The 21,551-nt window shown below is 34.1% G+C and overlaps 2 protein-coding genes, 1 long non-coding RNA gene and 1 pseudogene across 3 annotated transcripts; 2 read left to right on the forward strand and 2 right to left on the reverse strand.

The window, feature by feature from the left end:
- The first annotated feature begins 2,395 nt into the window (after positions 1–2,395).
- Positions 2,396–5,937, forward strand: LOC144549340 (putative disease resistance protein RGA3). The gene is made up of 3 exons (XM_078298049.1): positions 2,396–3,104; positions 3,252–5,811; positions 5,934–5,937. Exons 1-3 carry the CDS (start codon positions 2,396–2,398, stop codon positions 5,935–5,937), a joined length of 3,273 nt encoding a protein of 1,090 aa, XP_078154175.1.
- Positions 5,938–5,948: 11 nt separating this feature from the next.
- LOC144549482 (uncharacterized) lies at positions 5,949–6,321 on the forward strand. The gene is made up of 2 exons (XR_013509694.1): positions 5,949–5,987; positions 6,088–6,321. It is a non-coding gene; the product is annotated as an uncharacterized LOC144549482 (long non-coding RNA).
- Positions 6,322–13,825: 7,504 nt separating this feature from the next.
- On the reverse strand, positions 13,826–15,263 carry LOC144549342 (uncharacterized; annotated as a pseudogene).
- Positions 15,264–15,401: 138 nt separating this feature from the next.
- On the reverse strand, positions 15,402–20,083 carry LOC144549484 (ribose-phosphate pyrophosphokinase 1-like). The gene is made up of 8 exons (XM_078298229.1): positions 19,860–20,083; positions 19,582–19,761; positions 18,535–18,783; positions 17,223–17,366; positions 16,678–16,842; positions 16,523–16,592; positions 16,319–16,400; positions 15,402–15,761 (listed from the first exon to the last, which is right to left on the reverse strand). The coding sequence occupies exons 1-8, from the start codon at positions 19,977–19,979 to the stop codon at positions 15,581–15,583; spliced, it is 1,191 nt and encodes a 396-aa protein (XP_078154355.1). The 5' UTR covers positions 19,980–20,083; the 3' UTR covers positions 15,402–15,580.
- Positions 20,084–21,551: the final 1,468 nt, after the last annotated feature.

The raw sequence follows: 21,551 nt of genomic DNA on the forward strand, positions 1-21,551 counted from the left end.
ACACCAATGTCATATAGTTTGAAATGAGTGAGGGGGGTGTCCGATGGGCATCGGACCAAATAGGGTTCGATGAGGGGTTTAAACCGTCGGACTGCTTTAAGATTCGCACTCGCAATTTCGCGTCTGCTTTAAAATCCGTACACACGAATCCTAAAGCAGATCCGACGGTTTAAACCCCTCATCGAACCCTATTTGTGTCCGATGCCCATCGGACACCCCCCTCTCCCGTTTGAAATAACACCAATGTCATATTAGCCTAACTCGAAAGAAAGTTATCAACAGCTATACTTCATTAAATTGAATGGATAATAGGTAGGTGCAGAGGACTGTGTACAGAGCTTGGCCCACATTTAAAGTTATGTAGAAATTAAAAAGCTTGGCCCACATTTATATTTTTCAGAGGAGCTGTGTACAGAGCTCTGTACAAATTAAAGCTTGGATCAGTAAAAAATTAAAACTCTGTAGCCTGTACAAATTAAAAAGCTTTGATATAAATTCATTTTTGATCTTTCGAGTAGTAGGCTGTTGTAGTAATAAATGCTAATTAGATCTAGAAGAGCATTTATATTTGACGTAAAAAGTTTTGATGCCAACGACTAGCATATTTCAACGGATATATTATTGTAGCAATAGATTCTAATTTTTATATTGTAGCAATAAATATTATTTTTGAAATTTTTTTATAAAAGTTGATTCTATCTCTATTCTTTTTGTATCTTGTCAATAAAAAAATTATTATAACACAATAAAAATTTATTTGATTATTTGTCACTAATTTAATAAATAAAATTTAAAGAGCATGGTAACATTACTCATCCATTATTATTTTTTTATATGAAATTAATAGACGTATCAAAAGCTCTTAAAATATGTGACATCTTTAAAATATTGTAGCAATAAATGCTAATTTTTATATTGTAGCAATAAAAAATCATATTTTAAAAAAATGTCATATAGAAATAGATTATATCTCAATATTTCCTACAACTAAACCCACGGAACAACCGACACTCATTCAACACATTTCTATATCTATTCTTGTGTACACCAATAAATATGGGATCCCGCAAATTATAAAGTGGATTCCCGATCCCGTCAAATTTCATCCCCTATAATCCCGTGACAAATGAACATGCTCTTATGCTCTTTTGCTTGTTCATACTGTCCATTTTAAAATAATTGGGTTTCCCTTGGGTGGAGTAGGTATGTTTATTTTTGTAAGATATAACCCATTAGTCCATTTATTTATCAATCGATGGTTTTCTAGGATGGTTAATCTACTATACAATTATTCTTCTGGAAATTTTAATTGGAGAATTCCAATTTTATTGCGTAATTAATTGTAATTTGAAAAAGGAAAAAAATATCTAATTATTTTGAAATTTTTCTTTGATGATGCTTATTAATTAAAGCAAATGTTTGTAATTTAATTAAATTTATTTAAATATTTAAGCATCGCCTGCACGATATATTGTCCTAAGAATAAGATGAGGGAAAAAAAAAACAGAATTTTATCATCAGAACCTTGTAAAAGTATTGATTATTTTACACAGTCTCGTATATCTAATAATTTTTATTGGTAATAAAATAATGATAATTTGTTAACACAAGCTTTTGATATTATGAGATTATGCAGATTCAAATAAAATTAATTTTCAATTTTTTTGACTGTGGTTTTAGCCATTCTAACTGACAAAGAAAAAGAAATTCAGAGGAAAGCAACCCAATTTTATTTCATAGGAGATTGATACAAGGAGTAGGGACAAATGTACCCTAATTTCTAGGAAAGCACACATTGTATATCCCGTGAGTCAATAGTTACCGTTTGTTTGACCTGAATATGATTTTTTTTTATCAAAACATTAATTTACTGTGTAACGGGTCACTGACGTTGTACTTTCAGTTTCTCTTAAGGTGGATAGGCTTATTAATTATTTGCTACCTATAATGTTTACTCTTTGAATGCCATATAGATTATGATCGCCAATAATTCTTATCATCTCTTTGCATTTTGCTTTTAAGAAAGCACACTTTGTATATCATCTCTGTAACTTTATTACTTATCATCTCTTAGCATACCTTTACTATTTTTCAGTCTGTTTCTCCGATCTCTGGTACCATCTCAATCTCTCTCTCTCTCTCTCTCTCATACAATCAGTATTTTGATAATTTACTTCCTTTGTTACCGATCTTTGTTATCTTCGAATCTCTTCTCCATCTACACAAAAAACTATTTTTGTCTCTCGATCTCTGTCTTACACTGTCTTACAACTCTTTTTTCTATTGTAATTTGAGTTTCTCAGTTCATTTTTTCCAACAATCTACTACAGTATCTTTAGTGACAAAAAAAAAAACAGAGAGACTTTAAATTAGAAGAAGAAAAATCTCCATCAAGATGGCTCTTTTAACCGTTGGTGAATGGTTCGGGTCTGCTATCATTAGCAAACTCGTCGACACGGCTTATTCCTACTTGGCCGAACAGATGTTGCCAGCTGATATTAAATCGGAGCTACGTAGACTGAAAGCAGCTCTTCCCAAGATCACAGCGGTCATGGGTGTGGCCGAGGCATTGAAGTTGAAGCACCCAGGGGTGAATGATTGGCTGGCGCAATTCAAGGAAGCGTTCTTTGCAGCTGAAGACGTGCTTGACGAACTCAAGTACTGGGAGCTGGCTGAAATGGTAAAAAACCGTGATGAGGTTAGTGGATCTTCCACATTAAAAAATATAGGCTCGCTGAAGAGAAAATTTACTAGTTCTACTATTAGTAAAGATACCTTGAAGAGGTTGAGGGAGGCTGTGGAATTATTAGATCTGGCTGCCACTGATGTTGGCAATTTCCTCCAATTAGCTATTGCACTAGATGTTAATAAGCCTGTTTACACTTCTAGTCGAGAAACTACTTCCCTTTTAACTGAAACCAAAGTATTTGGGCGTGAGAGTGAGAAGGCCATCATAATTGACTGGTTAAAGAAACAGGCATCTCACAATTCTATCTCCGCCTTTTGTATTGTGGGGCCGGGTGGATTAGGGAAAACCACTCTTGCTCAGTTAATCTTTGATGAGATTAGCAAAGATAACCATTTTGACAAAATAATTTGGATTTGTGTTTCAACAAGCTTTAGTGTCGAAGATATAACAAGAAAAATTCTACAAGAACTAGGAGAAAAAATCCACGATAATGAACCATTAAATCGCCTTCAGATCAACTTGAAGGAAAAAATAATTTTAAAGAAAATTCTATTTATACTAGATGATGTGTGGAATGATGATAAAATGTGTGATTGGGACAAACTTATTGCTCCCCTAAAATTTGTACAACAAGAGAGCAAAATTTTACTCACCACTAGAATGAAATCAGTAGCTGACATGCTTGCTCATGTGCTACACGTGAAAACTAGAGTGTTGGGAGGCTTGAAAGAGCAGGAGTTGTTAGAATTGTTTAATAAACATGCATTTAACAATTATAACTCTAACAATTATAAGGATTTGCAAAATATCGGAAATGATATTGTCAAGAAGCTCCGAGGTAGTCCCCTAGCAGCAAAGGTGATTGGAAGCTTGCTAAATTTTAACATGGATTTCCATTACTGGAAAAGAATTTTGAGCAATGATTCATTGATTAATTTAGAGCAAGCCAAGGATGTGGTAGATGTGCTGAAATTGAGCTATTATCATTTACGAGCAGATTTACAAGAATGCTTTAGATTTTGCAGCATATTTCCTCAAGATTATCAATTCAACAAAGATGAGTTGATCAGAATGTGGATGGCCTCGGGATTCATACGCCAAGAGTTTCATGAAGAAGATAGGCAAGAAGAAATTGGCGAAGAGTACTTTAATCACCTTTTAAGAAAATCTTTCTTTGAGCGATATCCTAACAAGAACAATGTGTATGTTATGCATGATTTGCTACATGATCTAGCGCAAAATGTATCGAAAGGAGAATGTTCCAGAGTAGAACCAGAAAGCAAAACTAATATTATACCTAGCACTGCACAACATGTGCGTGTTCATGCAAGCCAAATTCAAAGGATATTCAATCTTAGGAATTTACGTTCCTTGATAATAACCTTATCTGGAGGATATGATAATCTAGATCCATTTGTTCTCCCAAATGGTTCACTTAAGGAAACTTTGCGTTTATTGGTCATACATGGTAGATGTAAACTGCCAGAGGAGTTTAGTCGTTTGATACACCTTCGGTTTCTAAAGTTCGATTTTGTGACAGATTTATCTGAATTTTTTATTCCTAATTCAATTTACAAGCTTTATCATTTGCAAGTGCTAGACATGGGCAGCTATTATGAAGGATATAGAAGGACGACCAATCTTGAATCAACGGGAATAACCAATCTTGTTAGTTTACGGTACATGGACCTTCCCTCTAATGCGATGAAAAACATTCATGGAGTGCAGAAGCTAACCTCTCTCCAAAAGTTAAATTTTTTTGTTGGGCAAGAATGTGGTCGTCATATAGATGAACTCGGAACGCTTAACAATCTCCGAAGCCTTTCTATTGAAAACATTGAGAATGTAGGGGATCCAATTGAAGCTAGGAATGCCAACCTTTCTAAAAAGGAAAGTCTTATTACTCTTTCTCTAAATTGGAATCCCTGGAGAAATTCTGATAATCATAAGCAAGTCATTGATAACCTCCAACCCCATTCAAATCTTAAGGAATTGGAAATTGAGGGTTATGCAGGCCACATACCTCCAATTTGGATGATGGATTCATCTCATCTATACCTATCATCCCTCACACTTTCTTGTTGTCCTAATTGGGAAACATTACCATTTCTTGGGCAAATACCACATCTAAAACTACTTTCTCTTTCAGTTATGAATAATGTGAAAGAAGTGGACTATTCATGTGATAGCACAAGTGATTGTGCTTTTCCATCTTTGGAAAAACTACATTGTGACGACATGCCAAAATGGGAATCCTGGGCAGCAACACACATTTCTTATGGATTTCCAAATCTTAAAGAACTTGTAATCACAGTGTGTCCAAACCAGCCCAAACTTCCTGCCATTCCTTCTTCTCTTTTCAAATTTAAAGTGAATAACGTGGGAATTAATTCCCTTCCAGATATGCACCATGGTTCTAGCATTACAACTCCAGCACCGTCATGTATGAAATCATCGCTTGGAGTAGTAGATATTACCAACTGTCCCAAATTAACATCATTGAATGGATTTATGCAGCAAGAGAACCTAGATTTACAAGCTCTTAAGGATCTAACCATCACACACTGTGAGAATTTGGTTCAGCTACCAACTGGTGCATTTGGGAACTTTGTGTCACTAAAACACTTATCTATAAGGGATATCCCAAATCTGGTAATAGTTGATAACCAGAGCATCCTTCTGCCTATCAAACTAGAATCTCTTAAAATGGGAAACTGTGGTGAACTTGATGTGCCGTTGCTAGAGTCAGCATCACCGCTCCCTGCACTTGCAACTCTTTATATTAAAAATAGTGAACATATTACTTGTATCCCTTCCTCCGAAAATGCATTTACTTCACTTAGTAATCTGAAAATCAAGAGATGCAACAAGCTCATTGAACTTTCATCTATGCAACAAGCACACACTGTCAACCCAGGAAACAACTTGGTCTCTTTAAAGATTAGTGATCTGGAAATTGATCACCTCTGTCTCCTTCTTATTGAGCCACTCAAATGCCTAAGATTTGTTAGTTCCCTTAAAGTTGGCAACTGTTCAGAGATGGAGGCCCTACCCGAGGAATGGCTGTTACAAAACAGTAGTGCCCTCAAGAGTTTGAGAATCTCTGATTCAAACTCGCTGCGGTCATTGCCTGATACAATGGTGATGCTCACTTCCCTTGAGAGACTTCACATTTACAAAGCCACTTCACTGGAAGAAATCCCCGAAATGCCTGCTTCACTGATTCATAAGAATATTACACCAGATAAGGATCCGTGGTCCATGGGCTAAGCTCTCTGACTATATTTCGACCCTCCATGTAAGCATCATTATAATTTTATTATGCCTAGTTTTTGCTTATTTCGTGCTCTATGCTTTTTCAACTTCTGAATTCACTCAATGGTCTCACAATTGATTAGGTTGTCATTTACATCTGTTGGTATTAGTATAACTTCTTACCGTTGGCTCGTGCATACACAGACATGGGCCCCACCAACAAGTGGCGCATGCTGCTGCATATGTGTGAAATTCCAGAGGAGCAGAGGATGAAGTAATGCAAGCTCCACTGCATTAAGCACAAGGCAAAAATGTAATTACATAAATACCATGTACGAGGTACAAATAACTGCCACTGCGTTTTATTCATGAAGGTATATATCTCTCCTTGTGCCCAATTATTAATTTCTGTTATATTTCTTTTTAAATTAAATTAAGTTTGAGAGATACTAACATTCCAAACTTTTAACTCCGCCTATATCTAAATGATGTAGCCGGTCCCAAGCCCGGACAAGAGGAGGAGGGTTATTTAAAAAGTTTGAAAAGTGTATATTGAATAATTAACAATTCAATGTGAAACAGTGAAACAAAAAAAATGACAAGAAAGATAAGTATGGTATAAATTTGAAGTTTTATCTGGGTACAACATTTGTTATAACAATAGGATATTTGATGTTTTTGACCAATTGAGACAAAATGATAAAAAACAATATCTGCAATTCAAAAGGGTCAATGTGCAAAATTGCCAAAGTGAAAGGGTTAAGGTTTAATTCAAGCACAACTCTAATTCACATAAGGTTGTGCAATTTGTCTGTTAAAGAACCTGTTTTCACTAGACTAAATGTTTTTTATCTGATCATTTTTGTTCCCTAGTGGTACATGTCGATGTACAAGGTTGAGTTATTGTACTCTGGTTTACTAATTTAAGATTGTGGAGGGCATTTAAGGTCCATTGGAATTTTTTTTGTTAATCATTTTTTGGCCATATAAATGTTTATTTGATTTGCAGGAGAACTACAAAACTGTTCACTTCAAGTTTTGCAACTTAAATTAGCAGTTAGGGCAAATCTGTTTCGCAATTTTTTTTTTTTTAAATCTTGAAAAACTAGATTAAATCTTCGATGCTGTTGTAGTCCAGAAATTAATATATTGTATTGTCGACAATGATATTATTCTCCCTCCATAATTTTTTTGTATTGCTTGCTTTAACTCTTTAGCAAATGGGACACCAAAAAAATTTGCTCAAGGTCTCAAGGACAGTACCTGTCCATGAAGCTTAAAAGCACAATACCAGCTTTTACCCACAGAATGAACTATGATTCTTAATTGCACGGTACCTGTACATGAAGCTTTTAAGGATACTTACTGGTACAAATGGTGTACCAGCTTAGTCACAAACTCAATTGCAGCTTGATTGACACACTACTGGTATAGGTGAGCTACCAGTTTTGTTTGATGAATCCTCCAATCTTTAAGACTGTTTACAAAATGTAGTTTAGTTTGAATTTAGCTTAAGTATGATACAATTTATTTATTTCTTGAGACCAATATATCATTTTTCAATTCTTGAGATCAATTTATTCAGTTTTCAATTATTTTGATGTTTTACCAGTCACTACATTTTGAAGTTTTGAGTTTTTTCAGGAGACATCTTCGGTGATTCTTAACTAAATTTCTTTTGACAATACACCAGGCCCAGATTTTGGCATAGTTTACCATGCCAATTTTTTTAATTTTTCACAGTATCAATCTTTATTTCAACTGGACTGATATCTGTTTCATTAATGAATATATTAGATAGGATCAAGTAAAAGGACTAAAAGATACAATGTGCCTGTATTGAATTCAAACTTTAAAGGATACAAGTACAAAACTGCCAAAGTGGGGATGCACTACAAATTTTGATAAGTTATATAAAGTTGGTGTATTCTCATGTTGTTTTTGACTGCTATTATTCAGTTCAGGTGGCAGTGAATCTCAAACCAACTCAAACAAATTACAACAAGATATAAAGAGACCTAATTATGACCTTACACAGTGAACCTCTAGCAATTAATAGCCACCAAGCATAGTGTCATAGTGTGTTTGTAATGAATCCAATTTCAATTTTGTGGCAATTTGAGAATTTTTGGAACTTTGGATGAAATTTGAGGATTTTCAAATTAGAAAAGAAAATTATAAGAAAAACAAGAATCTCTGGCGAGCTAACCAAAACATCCATTGTTAGGTTCAAGACATAATTTCCCCCATCAATTCGTAAATTGTACAAACAACTGAAGAATCGAATCAATTTTTATTAATCATGAACGCAATCACAATAATAGCAAAACGCCAAATCTGAGCTGAAACAATAAAATTAATTATTAATTGACTAAATTGAATCCATACATGAATTTCCTATATGCTGACGAAACTAGAGACATTAAAAATGGTTATCTAAATATTCCAAATCAATAGCGACACGACAGATCAGCGGAATACGATCATCTGTCCCAATGGATGCTCTCCAGTTTCTTCTTGCATATCTTCTCCTGTTCTGGCAATGCGGGGCCCTTCTCTTAGTGACTTGTTGCCTTCAATGGTCACGGGTATGTTATTAAACGCGGACCCCAGTCGCAGGGCTTCAGATGTTATATGAATAGGGGTGTCAACGGGTACGATACGGGTCGGGTGGAGATATTTTCATACCCGTACCCGTTATGATAACGAAAAAAAATCTTTACCCTTACCCGTATTTTCAAATACGGTACGGGTCGGGTAATCGGGTAAACGGATAAAAATGTGCTATTAACATTTCGATTTATGTTTTTGATAAAACATTTTTCAAAATAAAAAAAAATAATAATGAATACAACTAATTTGTATTATGAAAATTTAATAAAATACAAAAATTTTATTGTATCATGTATCATCTTCATACAAATATATATTTATATATAATTTTATTTTTTAAAAATTATCTTATACAAAAACGGGTAAGATAACAAAAAAAAAACATTACCCTTATCCGTACTAGATTAGCTAACGAAAAAAAATCTTACCCTTATCCGTATTTTTGGATACGATACGGGTCGGGTAAACGGGTAAAAGGGTGCCATTGACACCCCTATATATGAATCATGACTAGAGTGGGAAAAATGACACGGTGGAGCTGGTTCTGTCACAGAATAGGCGAACAGCACAATTATGGCACAGAACAACAAGAAACGCATATTAGATACATCAATGGTCGCAGTTCTCCCCAACCCCCCCCCCCCCCCCCCCAGATTAGAGAATAAATCAGAAATCAGACCTCCATACATGATTTCGGCCCATTACATAGAATTGGATATCTAGGACCCAATTTTCTCTTTTGAATTTAGGCCCATTACAATCTAATTTTTTGGATGAAATTTGGTTTTGGGCTGTACTGTCAATTTCATAAATTTAGTTTTATGATATAAATCTTGTAAGAAACTAAATTATAAAAAAAAGTAAGACCTTTTTACGAGCTTTTAATAAGGAAGGTCTAAATTTTTATATCAATGGTTTCTTCATATTCGAAAAATATTTAAAAATGTAAATTTGCTTTTAAAAAATTATCAGGCTGAATTGTTTGTAGTATCATCGCCTCATTATTTGTTGATATCTTTATCAATATTACAACTATTATTTAAATAAAAAGTAAAAAAAATATAGATGTTCGTTTTATCATTAAAATAGGTTATAAATCGAACTTAAAAAGATTTGTTAGAAAGAAAAAATCCACATATATGAATAATATTTTTTTGCATGGTTATGTGAAAAATTAATGATATAAATCATATATGTTGATTTTTATTTTTTTATGAAATTTACAAATCTTGAATTTTATTTTTTTGTTAAACTTTAGAAGAAAAAATAAACGATGGGAATTTTAAGCACTTAAACATTTATCAATTCTAATGAAGCACTTCAAGTAATTCAAAAATATTATGTAAATTGTCACTTTACAAAATAAATAATTATTTTTTAATCATTCGATTAGTTAAATTGTAAAGTTTGTTGCCCGATGGATACTATGAACGCGAAGTATATTTAAATATTGATTGTAAAATGAGGGATGATCAACATTAATGCATATTGACATAATGTTAAGTAAACAAAATTATAGAGTTTGTATTTTAAGAAAGCCTCATCATTGTCTTTCAAAAAAATTTCCGAGCGCGTCTCTCAAGTATTTAATGTTTAATTTTCATTTTCAACATTTATATATAAGCTTTTAAAATTATGTTTATAACTTTTTTACTAGCATTTAAATTCTGAATCTGAATATTTTCGATCAACTTCTAACTATTTTTGTCTTCAAGCAAAAAAACAAAAAGATTCTTTTTACATACTCTTTTTTTCATCTGATCATTCTTGTCTATTTTTCTGATAATTCGTGATGAACTTTGCAAATCCAAAAATACGAACGTTTTCTACTCAATTTTCTCTTTCAAATAATTCATGAAGAAATACTTTTAAGTTATTTTTTAAAGTAAAGCCCATAAGCACTTTAAAATCTCGAGCATTTAAATCTCAGTCCTTGCCACAATAAAACATTTAAACCTCATATCAAACTTATAGATTTTTTTTTTTTTATATCCATTACTTTTGACCAGGATAACATTCTAGAAGTTCCATAGCACCTTTTGGAGTGTATATTTTAAATCATTTAAACCACTGATGTCTATTATTTAAATTACTACGTTCAATCATTTAAACATCAAATTTAAGTTGAACAAATTTTTTTTTACAGCTGGTACATTTGACCACGACGACTTTCCAAAAGGTTGGTACGCTCTTTTGGAACGCAGCTATTCAACTATTTAAACCTCTGATGACTACTATTTAAACTACAACGTTGAAGTATTTAAACCTCAAATCTAAGTTTTTTTTTTTCTCCTCTTTTATAGCTGGTACTTTCGACGACAACGAACTTCTAGAAGCTCAACACACCTCTTGGAACACAGCTTCTCAATTATTTAGACCTCTAATATCTATCATTCAAATTACTACATTCAAGCGTTTAAACTTCAAATTTAATTTTTTTTTTTTTTTTACAACTGGCACTTTTGTCCATAATGATCTTCTTGAAGGTCGATACAAGTCTTGAAATGCAACTGATTCAATTTTTTACTGCATGTAAAAATGATAACTGTAACCTTCTATTCAAATGCCCAGACTAATCTCTTTTTGATAAATTCTTAATTTTCATTTAGAGGGTGAAAATTTTACTTTTTTTATATTTCGATTCGGTGATAAAAATCGTTGAGTTTGCATACATTATTAATTCACCTCATCTTTTCTTCAAAATTTACTATTTTTGAGCAAGTAAACGGAATTTGATCAACTCATCCGAATTTTAATACGAGTAATCCGATTATAATTAATAATAAGAAAAAAAATAAAAATTAGATGGAAAATAATATTGTCGATGTGGAATAGATATATAAAGCGAATTAAGATTTGACTTTTTGGAGTATAAATTAAGATTTTTGTAGTCATTCCGTTGTCCGTGAAACTAATTATTGTACAAAAAATAATATTGTGAGCTTGATCATGGATAGGGGTGCACAAAATGCTCGTGGATCGTGATTTGATTGAGTTCGATTAAAAAAAAAAAATTCGGTTCTAAACAGAATCAAATCCATTTCGGTTCAAAATTGATTCAAATCAAACTCGAACTGAGTTTGGCTCAGTTCGAAACTCTTCTTTTTAGTTCTAAACCTTGCTTTAATTTCGAACCAGTTCGTTTCAAAACTGATTCGAATCGCACCGAATCAAATTCGAACTCTTCTTTTTTGTTCGAAACCCTGCTTCAATTTTGAACCAGTTCGGTTCAAAATTGGTTTGAACTCGAACTCGAACTTAGTTAAGTTCGATTCGATTCGATTTGATTCAACATTGAAATATAATAAATATTATTTGAAGTAAGAATTATCTTCTCATTGTAATATTACGTAGTTAAATTTAAAACTAGCAATGGGGATATCTCTTTTTTCAAGGTATGGGATTTGAAATTGAACCGTAGATGTTGCAATGAAGCAGTTGGGATAAATTAAATCAATAAGATAAGAGAAAGAGATAGTTGGTTGCATCTGCGAATAAGAGTACCATTAAGAGTGTTATTTTTGGCTACAGCAAAATAGGAAGGCTACAGCTAATTTGCCGTTCCAGAATCAGGAATTCGTATCCTGCATTAACTCAAAAGGGAATCTTTTGAGTTAATGAATTCTGACAATTGATCTGTTTTAAGATTCGTGCAGATTAGATCCGCACTAATATTAAAAGCAGTGATCGGATTGGCTCCGTTTCAAATCAGATAGTTGAGATTCATTAACTTAAAAGATTCCTTTTTGAGTTAATGCAGAGGATACGCATTCCAGAATCAGAGAGTGAAAATGGTATCATTGCAAAAGTGCTAACTGCTAACTTTATCAGACTAACTTGGGTATGGGTTTGGTCGAACCAATAGAGTGCAATTAGTATTCTCTGTGGAGTTTTTCCGTGCGGAGCTGTGCAGAGCTTTTAATCTGGTCCGTTCGTTTCGGATCGGACGGAACAGATCAGATTTTGTCCGAATTGAAAAAAAATCAAAATTTGCGGAGCTTTAAATCGGATCCGTCCGATCCGAAACAAATAGACCAGATTAAAAGCTCTGCACGGAAAAACTCCGCAGAGGACACGCTTTCCAATAGAGTGAGAGGCAACTTAAATAGGGGTGGTTGTGATGCTAAAGTGTTGGACCGGTTACCCTTTGTGGGGCCCACACTATCAGACCCCTTCTAGGGGAAGGATGTAAATATTCTGTCAGTATTCTTTAGTTCAAGTTAATCATCCTTTTAAGTCCACCTGAAATATTCTACGAAATATGCCATGTAAAATGCATAATTTTACACCCTTCAACAGGTTCTAGGAGACTAAATACTATGTTTGTGAAAACAAATGGTATATTAAAAGAAAATATTACCAATTCTCTCGGAAAAATGATTCATTGTCAAGCTGAGATTCAATAGAATTCATTCATTAGATACTCTACATTTTATTGGTGAGATACTTCTATAGGCTTCTTTATCTGTACACTATCTACACTAGTGTTGTAAAAAACGTCCGTTTAAGCTGATATTTAATCGGTTGATTAGTTGTAGGTGATAATCAAATTGATACGGATTTTTATCTGATTAATTGATCAATTATTCTGATTATTTTCAATTAATCGCTTGACAGTACAAAATGTCCGTCCGATAATCGCATACTGTTATTTACAACACTGATCTACAAACAACAACATACAATCATAAAGTAATAAGGTTTCTTTAAAAAATGGACAATTACTCCTTCAAATAAAGAGAGAGAAAAGGCTTGTAATTTCAGGTATGCAGAACTCAGCAAGAGTACTATCATTATGGAGATTTGCTTGAATCTATTGATTAGGATTCTTAACAAAAGTTTAGTTAGTTAATTAGGTGGTTATAATTTATATTATGTGGCTATAAATGTAGATTGTACTTGTAGTTCCACCCCCTACACCATAAACCCACCTCCCCACCTTTCTCCACCTCAAATCCCTGCTCTATCTCTCCTCCCAAATTCCAGTACCCTTCCATCCATGCTCCAAACCCCAGCTCAAGGCATTTCTTCAAATCTAGACATCTCTATGCTAAACCAACATTGCCGCTCCCTCAAATCATGTTAATTAGCCTTTGACAAAACCCTTTACGGCATCTTTCTCCTCTCCTGAACAATAACCGAGATTGCGGGTCTAGCCGACTATGACTTTGTTGTAATAGACATGGAGAACATGCTAGATGACATCTCTGAAGCATCACGACACTCATGACCCCTGACATCATATGGTACCCCCTATGCTTCAGCATCTCAGATGGGCAATTTTGCATCATCCAACCCATAGGTAGATGCTCTTACAACAGTATGAGCAGTCTCACGCACACCATGTGGCCGGAACCAATAGTAGGACGCTGCCATCTCGTCAGCGTTCACACTCTCAATCGCCGGAATGTTGAATGAAGCCGAAATGAGATATTAGATGTAAAACTGTGAGGTCAATCACAATCAGTGTATTTGGGTGCATTTTCCATGCAAAACTACCCATATGAGATGTTGAAGCAGAGGGGTACCACATGATGTCAGGGGCCATGACTGTCGCGATGTTTCAGAGATGTCACCTGGGCATGTTCTCCATGTCTATTACAACATAATCGTAGCCAGCTAAACCCGCAATCTCGGCTATTGTCAAGGAGAAGGAGATGAGAAAGATGCCACAGAGGGTTTCACCTAACGCTAATTAACGGGATTTGAGGGAGCGGCATTGTGGGTTTAGCAGAGAGATGTCTAGATCTTTAGAGGTGGCCTTGAGCTGGGGTTTGGAGCAGGGATGGAGGGGTTGGGAGGAGAGATGGAGGTTAAGTTTGCGGTCTCGGGGTGGAACTGGAGGAGAGAAGGGAGCAGTGGATGGGTACTAAGTGCATTACTATGCACTGGAATTTAGAAAAATAATAGAAGCTGAGGGATGAATTCATTGTAATATTAATTCTTGCTTGAATATGTAGAACAAGTGCAGTCACCTCTCTGTATTTTTGAAAGATTATGACAAACTTGTTGTAATATCATATGGCATAAGCATAGATAGTAATTACTTAAGTAGTCACGATGCGGGGCATCAATTGCGTCATTTGTAATAACACGAGCTTTGTATTTCTGGTTTCAAATTGTACTACTAGAAATTGAGAGAGGGTGGTGGTAAATTTAGGTATTAGGAATGTCTTAACTGTTCGGGGCAAAGAGAAGAATGATTAGATAAATGTTTGTAATAAGTTCTTTTTTAGAATAATAGTAGTATCGTAGGTTGCATCATCTCGATAATTTGCGAGTATAAATTATATAGGTTCATCACTATTTTTTAGTTGAAGTCAATCATTCTTTAAATTCACATAAAATATTCTACTCCCATAGTTATAGTTTTCAAAACCCTAGAACCAATAAAGGTATGCTAGAGCATACAAAATGTGTGAAATATATACTTAACTAATTTCAAAAGCGTGAGATCCACATGATCAAAAAATATGCTTCAAATGCTGAATTGCAAGGCAATGAATTATAAGTTGTTTTACATTCAAGAATGATCAGTTATTTTTATTTTATTTTCAAATTGTAAACATATATGTAAAAATTGATTAAGTAAATATGTGTGTCATGACACTGTATGTCTGCTCCATCAATCACTTTTATGTGTCTTAATACAATGATAATTGTGTAATTAGATTGAATCAAAATAAAAGTCAGTTCAAGTACCCATTTCTAAAACAGAGAGAAACCTTTAAGATAATTACTATCCCTGTAAAAACATGCTCTTACCAGTAAATATCGAATGAGTTACTATGATTAAAGTATATATATATATATATTACTGAATCATGATTCATGAACATGTAGCAGGAACAAAGAAAATTTATGCACTAGCTAGATCAAAGCTCTCATTTATTCTACTGCACAGATCATATCAAATCATGTTAGCCTTTCTTTATTTAAGCAACTGCTAAACCCACAATTTCAAGAATTGCCGTCTTTCGGTAATAATAATAATAATTTAATACGAGTTTATAAATAAACTTTCTACTGAAATATGCTGCTAACTGAACTATCTCGATGGACACGCCAGATCGTCTCAGCAAGTAGATTTGCAACTGAAAGCACCGTCAGTTGAGGGAATTGCTTTTGCTTAGATAACGGAATTGTATTTGTGACTATAACTTCTTCAAATACACCACTTGATAACCTCTCAATTGCTGGAGGGCTGCACAAAGTAATTCATACATTAAGTGCCACAATATTATATATTTATAAGGTGATTTTCATGTATACCCTCACAAGATTTTGAAATAGCAAAGTGTATTCAACATAACCCTCCATTTCTCATTACTTCACAAAATGACGAAAATACCCTTCCTTCCTCAATATCAATGCATGAGGTGGGAAAAAAAAGTTTTAACTTCAATTTTTTTACTGTGGATAAATCTTACATCCCTATAAAAGTTGGATGGATGCTAGAATTATCCAAATAACAAATGAACAATTTCTAAAACAAATCTACCAAAGAATTTGACATCGAATGTTATTTTTTTCAATTATCAAGTGAAGGAACCCAATCATTGGTCAACTAATAGATCAGTCGGTCACAAGGGGAAAAAAACACTTCAAGCCTATAAGAAGCAGAACCAATTAGGTGCTTCTGGACATATTAAGGGGTAAAGAATTTAACAGTGCAGTTTTGGCTTCATGCAGCGCTATTTTGATTCTATAGTCCGTGCACTGCCTCAAGTCAAAACTGCTCTGTTAAAATTATTGAAGTACCTAAAAACAGCATGAGTGCAACAAGCATAGACAGCCTTCGCTCCCTTTTCCTTCAATAGTGCCGCAGCACTTGCTATTGTGCCTAAAATATGGGATATATTACACACATGCCATTAAAAAAAAAAAAGTTGGCTTATTCTGAAAATAAAAATATACCTTAAAATTCACAAAATATTATGAAAAACAACAAGTGTTTCTACTTACCTGCAGTATCAATCATGTCATCTACTAGAACAGCAACCTTTCCCTTTACATCTCCAATCAAGTTCATAACCTACATAACTTAAATTTTTTTATAAAAGGTTGCGAAATAGTTCTAATTTCCAGTCCTTCTAAAATGGAGAACACAAGTACCTTACCTCAGACATATTATGGCCTTGACGTCTCTTATCAACAATAGCTAGCGGCGCATCAGATAATTTCTTGGCAAAACTACGAGCCCGCGCCACACCGCCAACATCTGGTGAAACGACAACTAGGTCCTCTGGGTTTACCTTCTTCATCAAGTACTCCAATATCACGGGCTAAATGCACATACATAATATATTTGAATCAATCTTACAAGATTCATGTTCATTGATTTTTTTTTTTTTTAATGCAAGTCTGCAATACCTTGATACTCACTTTACCCTTACAAAACCCGAAAATATTATGCATTAATACATCCTAAAAGGCATATGCAATATCATCAATGCACCTTTTCAACAAAAAATGGAACAGAATTTACAGGTCTAGTTTTCAAATGCATGGGTTCCTTATAACTATCGATTTGAGATGTTTTCTGGGGGCACACTAAATATTTCTTGTGTAGAAGAAGAAACAACAAAAATTGCCTAAATAATATTTTATCAGGGTCAAAAGCGGAATAATGGAGAAATATGTACAACTAAATATGTTGATATACCTGGCCTTGAACATGGTCAACAACAATATCAAAGTAACCCATGGATTGACCTGAATGAAGGTCACATGCAAGAACTCTGTTAGCTCCTGCCTCAGTTATCAGATTTGCAACTAGCTTTGCTGCTATGGATTCCCGTCCTTGCGTCTACATCATCAGATTAACATAAAATGCATACATTTTTGCAAATGAGACCCATTATGTCAAAACCGCTAGATATTTATGCACATGTGAAAGATTACAACAATTCAACTTTGTTTTGATAGGTATCAGAGCTTGCAAGAATACACTGAATCTCAACTAGGCTCCGTTGGTCAGGCCTGGTACATATACAATTCAACAAATCTAAAGGGCCCACCTCATGTATACCAGCAAGCTCGCAAAATATTATATGTTGCTTTCAAAATGAGAAGCATCCTGCTTAGTACAGAAATTGATCAGAACAGGAGATACAACAATTGAAACTTTCAGATATCAATCACACTCTTCCCTTGCCTATTAAGGGTGTGCAAAACTACTATATAATCTTTGTGCTTTTAAACCAGCAGATAATAAAGAAGAATTTAAATTTGGCTATTGATAATACAAGATGTCATGTGCTATCGCCTTGAAAACCTATCGTATAGGCTTTAAATAGCGAATCCAAACCGCTGAAACTGATAAATTTTACATGAGATGCTATTACAAGCAAAGTTTATATAATATTTTAAATTTATTTAGGTATAAAGTCAATCGGTCAAAAAATGAAGATTTATAAGATAATTTTTATGCACTCATTTTTCATCATCTTTGACCTTTTGACTTTATACAAACGAATTCGAAAATTAATAAACTTTGCATGTAAAAGCATCACTCGTGAAATTGATTGGTTCCAAGGGTTTGGGTTCATCATTTGAAACCTATACAATAGATTTTGAAGGCCATAGCACGGAATGTTGCTATACTATCGAAAGCACACCAGTTGAAGGGAAAATTTATATTTTTTAGAATATTTTTTCTATTTGTTTAAATAGGTAGAAAATAATTACTTTTGGATGGTCCGGAGTCTTTAGATCAAATGATTTCTTACCTATCTAAACAAATAGTAAAAAAATTCTAAAAAAAATGTACATATTCATATGGAGATCACATTAAGCAGTTCAGATCGACTCTTTGGGCTTTAAGAATGGAGATACAGATCAACAGTACGGACCAATATGCGCTATGCATAGCACCATAGCCTCACTCTTAAAAGAAAATGGCAGGCCATTGCTGATTTTAATATCATTCTTCATCCTAAAATTTGCAAAAAAATTGTAGTAAGTAACATATATACCTTTCTGTCTGCTCTAGCGTACCCAAAATAGGGAAAGACAGCTGTAATAGATCGTGCAGATGCCCTTCTACATGCGTCAATCATGACAAGTAACTCAACTAGGTTTTCATTCACCGGGGGAGACGTGGGTTGAACAAGGAATACATCGCATCCCCTGACGCTCTCTTGCAGTCGCACATACACTTCCCCATCCGCAAATCTATTTATGTCTATCATCCCCAGGTCCAATCCCAAGTAACATGCTATTTCCTGTTATCAACACAACAATTATTGAAATTTTAGATAATGTAAAATTACAGTTCAGTTGTATGTGAAGGCACGTGTGGATCGACTCAGATTCGAATAATTTGACTTACCAAACTTCTCAAATCTGGACACCGGTTAAGGTCATTAATTTGGGTCAAAAAAGGTTCCGACAGTCAGATGCGAAGGTAGGATTTTAATCTATGGGGGTCAAATTTAGCATACACAGCAATTTTATCTTTAATATTATGATCTAAAGTACAAGTTTAAAGGGTTTTTAGATTTGACCCCCAATTAGCAAATGTAAATCGGCCCCTGTTGACAGGTACAACTTTAAATGAGTTATAGGCTTGGCACCGACAACTTGCCAGTCAGGTTAAATTGGCAATACATTAGTGAACATATCATGTTAGATCTAAAATATTGGTCAAAACCAGGTCAGGTTGGGTAGGCAAACGGCTACGTCACATCCTTGGTCAAAACCAGGTCAGGTCAGGTTGGATTGCCCCGAACCAACCCAATGTAACTACTACCAGAAATAAGATGTTACAGGTTGTATTGGGTCACACTACCCTACAGTTGGTGTATGTAAATTAATTTATATTAAAGAAATACTTGTAAAATTGATAACAAAAAATTCAGACAAACATGTGACAAACTTTTTCTGATCTTAATTTCTACATTTTTCCAAATTACCAATAAAAAGAATTAATCTTAAATACTGTTAAATCTAAAGTATTAACAATTTTGCAGCAATAAGGTATTAACAAATAATTATTACATGATAGAATTAAAAGTAACCACCTTTGCAAGATCCGGGTTAGCGGTACCAGAGAAAACCCGCAACCGGTTGTCAGTATTCCGATTCACCTCCTTGTCAAGCAGTTGGGTTTCAAAACTGAGACACGTGCCAGTACTGCTCAATTCGACTGATTTAGGTTTCCCATTTATTGGGAGTTGCAACAATTTATTAATATCGCATTTCTACAACAAAAACAAACAAACCAAAACAATAAATACACGATCAAAATCATCATCAAATACAAAATAATCAGAGAAAGATCAAAGTAAGTCGAACTCACTGTTGATTGAGAAGGAATAGCAGCACAGCACACGAATCGAGGTGCCTTATCGCCACCTTTGGTAGAGAAGAGATTAGACGACGGAGAAGAGAAAGCAATCGCCGTCGCCGTCGCCGCCATGCGATTCGAATCGAAGAGAAAGATAGTAATTTGAAACTAGGGTTACGGTCTCAGAGAATATTGGAGAGCTCGAGAATCGAGAAAAAGAAAGAGAGAGAGAGGAGTATTTTTGAACCCTCCCTTTTTATCTATGCCTTTTTTCGGCGGGAAAATATTTTGCATGAACCTAGCGCATTACAGTCCGGTAAATATTTTAACAGAGTAGTTTTCACTTCATGCAGCGCATAAACAATACGCAGCACTGCTTTGATTTTACAGGCCTTGCGCTGCATGAAGTTAAAACTTCTCTGTTAAAATATTTGTCCTTGCAGTCCGACAGCATAATTCCATATATGGAAGGATGCTATTCATCTCCTTTGTATATCCCACTATAAATCTCCAATACAATTATAACAGTTCCTTATTGGGAAAAGGTAACAGAAATAGAATGGAAAAGGTTAAAGGAGGCTTTTCTATTTTTATTACACTTTTTAAGTTTGTAAAATGTTAATAGATTAGAATATGTTAACTTTAATTTTTGTTGTATATTTAATTGAATAAAATTAGTCTGCGAAGTTCCTATTTTTTTACGCTTTCATTTTTCTCAAACAATATATAAACAAGACTCGTATTGAGAAAACTGCCAAATAAAGAACTCCAAATCTGCAATGTGAATTTATTATTATTTGATAGTAAAAATAAATAAATAGGGCAATCACCATTAGATAGAGCAATCACCATTAGAACTAAACATGTAGCACATTTAAATTTGCATGTATATTTATTTCATTCAATTCGTTTTCATAAGCCTTATTGCTTACGAGATAAAAAGTCAAAATTATAAGATATAATTAATTTAATAACTTCTCTAAAAGAAAAAATTTCTTGTAGTCAAAATTACGATATCAAAAGTCAAAAATTTCAGGTTACTTTGAGAATTGAACATTCTGTGTAGCCTTTAGGAGATGGTAATCAAAAAGTATTATTGTAATTCCAACTTAATATCTTAGTACGGCGCATGTTAAATAATATGCCACTCGTGCAACCAAAAAATGCTCCGAAGGAATCATCGGATGAGAAGTGCTTTTGACTACATCTGACCACTGGGTCCCGCTACTGAAACACCGATTAGAATATGTTCTCTTTTGACTTGACCGTTATCACCGTTCACACTTATACACCGGGAATCCGGGATTTTGAAATTGTGGGTCAATGTGTTAGCCTTTAGGTGTATGAGATTTCTATGTACTTGGTGTAAGGAAGATATGTAAGGAATACAACAGCTGTTCGCATTTAATTTCTTCTGCGGTCCGCCGCGTCCGTATCTTGGCAATTCCTTTTTCTGGGAAAAGTTTTTGACCATATTATAATTTCCAATTAGGCCCTTCTATTTTATGAGTTTCTTACAATGAAATATTTCTGATCTGATCCTTACTTCCAAAACTATTACATCGATATCCCTGTTTTGAAATTCTTGACACATTAATGCTTATTTTCTTAAAATTAAGATGCATTTATTGTTTATTCCAAATGCATGCGTCTAGTATTTAGACTGAATGTACCTAGTAATTTTAAGGTTCTGGTTATTTTTTT

Source organism: Carex rostrata, chromosome 35 (assembly GCF_964058835.1).
Source record: "Carex rostrata chromosome 35, lpCarRost1.2, whole genome shotgun sequence".
Taxonomy (NCBI): Eukaryota; Viridiplantae; Streptophyta; class Magnoliopsida; order Poales; family Cyperaceae; genus Carex; species Carex rostrata.